General features: G+C 42.1%; 1 protein-coding gene across 1 annotated transcript; it reads left to right on the top strand.

Moving 5' to 3' along the window:
* Positions 1–2,530: 2,530 nt before the first annotated feature.
* LOC127218182 (ribonuclease SLFN12-like) lies at positions 2,531–3,581 on the top strand (the record flags this gene model as incomplete). The annotated part of the gene is given in 2 exon segments (XM_051179241.1): positions 2,531–3,472; positions 3,474–3,581. Coding segments are annotated over 2 exon segments (1,014 nt in total), but the record flags the coding sequence as incomplete, so codon positions are not given.
* Between the last annotated feature and the right edge of the window lie 1,354 nt (positions 3,582–4,935).

The following is a 4,935-nucleotide window of genomic DNA, read 5'->3' as shown; positions in this document are numbered from 1 at the left end:
ACTTTCCTGAGATAAATCCGATAAAGACTGATGCCATCCTCCAGGGAAGGATTTGCTAGTTCCTCAGCTGTCTCATCACTTGGACAGTTAGCCTAACGTCAGAAGCATCTCTCTCCGTGCACACAGATGTATGAGCTCAGATGATGCTTAGCTAGTTTACACACCTGAGGCAGAAGGCCCGGTGTGGCATCATGGTTTAGCCTAAATCTTTATTTCCAGAAATTTCAACTCCTTCATCACATGAGTTTGCTCCTTCAGAGTTCCACTCTAAACTTTCTGGAGTCTGGCTCCATTCTGTCTACCTGTTCTGGCTTCCCACTCCATTCTAGCAGGTCTTTATAGATGCCTGAACTAGACCGTGTATAGGGACTCCATGAGGGAACTCTTGGGCTTAGTGAAAAATCAGATGTGACTAGCATGCCCAAGCCTCAGTCACTCTGAACCATGATACTAGTGTAGTTACAGTAACAAGGCACTCCTTTATTAACAAACACATAGATACTACATATGGTATTATGCTGCAGGATAGAGTAGTTTTAAAAAGAGTTAATGATATTATACAAAACTGACTTGAATAATATGCGATCCCATGGGAAGCAAGATTCCAAATTTTCTCTTTCAGTTTTTGTTAGGATGTCAAACCATGATGAGTTCATGTTCATAAAATGTTGACTCTGTATAATATTTTACTTTATTATACATTGGGGATTAACCAAGTGTGCAGTACTTATCAGGCTAGTGTCCTTTCACTGAGCCCTCCCCCATCCTCAAGTGTGGTTTTATAATGCTGTTACATATGACACAATCATCCACCCATAACAATAGGGGGAAGAACTTATAGATGCAAATTAAAACAAATACCAGAATATTAACTTCAGTGCTAGGGAGAAGAATGTTTCTCTGGTCACAGTTATTCAGGAGACTAAGGCAGGAGGATTGCTTAGGAGTTAGAGCCCACACTAGGCAGGAAGAAAGAAAGACAGCCCTCCTGAGTTCTCTTTCTTCCACAGAAATGTTAAAAATCCAGAAACCCACTGAATTAAAAGTCAGAGGTTGATGGCAACAATATGTATACCCAATCAAGATGAAGCCACATTCAAAGCTGGGAGATCTCAGGCTAGAAAGATGGCTGAGTGGTTAAGAGCACTGGCTGGCTGCTCTTGCAGAGGATGGGGGATCTGTTCCCAGCACCCACCTGCAGGCTAACATCCTGTCTCAGACGATCTGAATCTGTCTTCTGTGAACACCACACGCGCAGTAACAGATACACATGTATGCAAAACACCCATATGTATACAATAAAAATGAATAAGATCTTAAGCCAATAGCAACAACAAAAATAGTTAAAAAAAAATGTCACATTCTTTTAGTTCTCTGTCTGTAGGGAAAATGTACCCTGATGGTTCTTAAAAGGAAAACACCAGCAGGTGAGACTGAGGCGGCTGCCTGTGTCATTCCACCTGATATGACAAAGTGACATAGGCTTGGTGGGTTATAAATAATAAACATTTTGTTCTTGCAGTGTAGAGGGCAGAAGTAAAAAATGAAGATGCCATCATGGTCAGGATCTAGAGGCAATCTTGTTTTCTTTGAAGACTGCCAGTGTCTCACAGTGACATGATGTAGTGTTGGTGAGCTTAGCTATCTCCAGTACATTTATCAGAATCTTAGGACCATTAGATGATTCTACCTTCTTGACCTAGCAACTTCCCATAGGCATCATCACCACAAGAGTAGGAACACAACATGAATTTTGAAAGGTAGGAAACACTGGAGGCTAGTGATTCTGTTTTAACTATAAGAACCCCACCTCTCTGGACCACAACCCAGTCTGTACACTTCAGATCAATGGTCAAAGTTTGTGACTGAAATTTAGTGTCAGAAAGAAGATAATTCATCTGCTCTGTTGTTTTACTCTAGGTCCCCAAGGGCAATTTAGCCAAGAGACTCTCTATGAAAGTAGACAACTGATGAATGAACATCTGAGATTATTAAAAAAAAAAAGTATAGGTGGGTTTCCATAATAAACCTCTTCTTCTTAAAAAGCCCTGAAAACATAGGAAAATTGCCCTGCAGTTTAGTGAAAGAAGAGGCACAGAATTCAAGTTATATTATATTGAATTTTAGGAAGGAGATAAATCACTGATAAAATGAGGTTAAAATACAGAAGGATCATAATGATGCACAACAAAATACCTGAGAAATCAATACATATATACGTTATCATGGTCTAAAAATCTATTCCCAGATAACCTATTTCCACCACCACCACCACCACCACCACCACCACCCCGCAACTGCACACTGCTCCATACCATGAAACATCCAGCAAACAATTTTGCTGTTAGCTTCTCAGTGCAGAATTTCCTCTGTCCTATTCAACCTTATTCTAACAGCTGTCTGTCTTACAGGAAGAATTTCAGTTTGGGGACAGAATGGCTGCTGAGCAAATGGACATCACCATAGATCCTGAAAGCACCCCCTGAGCTGGTGGTTCTAAACCTAGGAAAATCACTCTTGGGGTAAAAAAAGTAAGGAGGAAACGAAGGTTTCTCCTAAGAAACAGAATACAAGGATTTTAAGAGCTGTGTGTGCTCTGCTGAATTCTAGAGGGGGCATGGTAAAGGCTCTTATTGAAAATGGGGACTATAATTTCAACAGTTATGGACTATGGAAAGATTTGGATACCTCTTTGAGGGCTATTTCGCCACTTGTTCAGAGATACCTAGATTTCAAGCAGGAAAGAGGCTACTTTTTCATCTCTGTGAAATCGTGGAGTCCGGATATCTCTGGTTTGCAGCTTGCCACCATTGCAACCAATTTGTACATAAGAAATGGGACCTCCTGTGCTCAAATGGACTTGCATACTGCTCTGCAATTCTTCAAAGACAAAGCCAACCCTGGACTAAGATCGCCAATAAAGAGGTTGCTTGACAAAATGCCTGGTGAAGATGTTTTAGAAGAACTCGGGCAAGAAGCTCTCTATGTTCAAGAAGAACTCCATGTGCAAGAGCTGGCTGCTGCTTTTTTTGACCAGACTATACTCACAGAAATGGCAAAATTCTCCTTTAGTGAATCCAAAAATGTTGAATATAAGTCATTTGGAACAGATAAGGTGGTACAACGAGTTAAAGAAGCTCTCCCTCGAATTGTCTCTGCATTTGCCAACACTGACGGAGGATATCTGTTTATTGGTTTGGATGAAGAGAAAAAGCAAATAATTGGTTTTAAAGCCAATGAGAATGATCTGGTGCATCTAGAGAGTGAAATAGAGAAGTATATCCAACGGCTGCCTGTCACTCACTTCTGTGAGGAGCAGGAGAAGATAAAGTACACATGCAAATTTATTCAAGTCCACAGACAGGGAACTGTGTGTTCATATGTCTGTGCGCTCAGAGTGGAGAGATTCTGCTGTGCTGTGTTCATTAAAAATCCTGATTCCTGGCATGTGGAAGATGGCTGTTTGAAGAGGTTTTACCACGGAGGAATGGGTCAAGCATCAGATGGCTAGCAGGTTAGAGTCAAGAAGGGAACTTAACATTTAGAATACAATTTGCTAGTTGCTAGTTGGAAGACTTTCTTTTGGGATTTGGAGCAAGGTCATTTGTCCTGACTTTACTCGGTGATCCACAGTGGAGCCCAGACGTCTCAACTGCTTCTGCCATTTACCCAGGGCATAGCTTCCTCTCACCCTGGATATTACCCAGCCACCTCTACTTGTGTGTAAAGAAAGCTCCCACATCTCCCCACTCGGGCTCCATCCCAAGCAGTAGGCATTTCTTCAGCCATCTTGCCTCCGTTGTTAGCTGATTCATCCCCACCCCTTTCCCGTTGACTTTTCTCCCTGAACCCTCTTCCCTTTCAGTCACGTTGTTAGACAATAGACAGCCCTAGAGTTTATTATAGAGAAATGGGCATTGCTGGTGTGTCAGGTTTGCAAAAGAGCCTCTAATGAGGCCAGATCAACACCAGGAACTCCGAATCTGCTCAGCTCCCAGCTGCTGCTGCCATCTCCTCCCATGCCTATCAGTGCTTCACCAGCCGCCATCTTCTGTTTTCCACAGCTTTTTCAATAAATAGATAAACAAAGAAAAGCCTCAACAATGTGCTCACAGTGGACAATCTTCTTTGTGAGAAACTGTCCAATGATTTTGGGCCCCATTAGCTCTAGGTCAGAGTTGAGAAAGTTTTGACTTTAAATGACAAGCATCCTACGGAAAATTCCAACTCCAGGGTCCAAAGCCAAGGCTGCCGGACTCCAAAGTCCATGTCATCCTCTGTGCCTCTCTGCCCACAGCACAATGAGTGCCATGCAGCTCCATGTTGACAGTAATTGCCTGATTTACGTTGAGAAGAAGGAATACACTTATAGTATCTTGTATCAACTAAGATTATTCCTCTTCGGTACTAAAACCTTTATTTAAAGCCTAATGTTTACTCAAGTGAGTTAAATAGCAGGAGATGTTCAGAAAAATGCATTATATACACTAAGAAATTTAAAAATGTAATTGTCACCAAAAAATTCTATAGGACTGCACTACAGAAAAATTAACAAGTAGAGAACCATAAAAGAAGACCCATTTTTATTCTCTCTGATACAACAGAATGAGCCACAGTTGTTTTTTACTTTATTTGTCTCTGTATCCAGATGCATTTTGGCTGAGTTGTCATCATAGGCACACTCCATCTGCTGCCCATTTGGGCTGATGTTCCACAGCCCCTTCCCACTCTGCAGTTTCCCACATGGCAGACAGAGCATCTTCCAGGTCACAGCCTAGTTACAGCAGGTCCTTGGTGCCTATGAGCAGGGAGGGGCTGGTAGTGCAGCATGTCCTCTGTGTCCTACTGACTTCCTGCCACAGCCTGAGCTTAGGCTGTTGGCAGAGGAAGAGGGTGTGGGTTAATATTTCACTTCATGAAGTCTTAAAGCCCAGG

This window comes from Phodopus roborovskii, unplaced genomic scaffold (genome assembly GCF_943737965.1).
Source record: "Phodopus roborovskii unplaced genomic scaffold, PHOROB, whole genome shotgun sequence".
Classification (NCBI taxonomy): Eukaryota; Metazoa; Chordata; class Mammalia; order Rodentia; family Cricetidae; genus Phodopus; species Phodopus roborovskii.
Note: the sequence above shows the minus strand (reverse complement) of the source record. Positions and strands in the feature narration are given on the sequence as shown.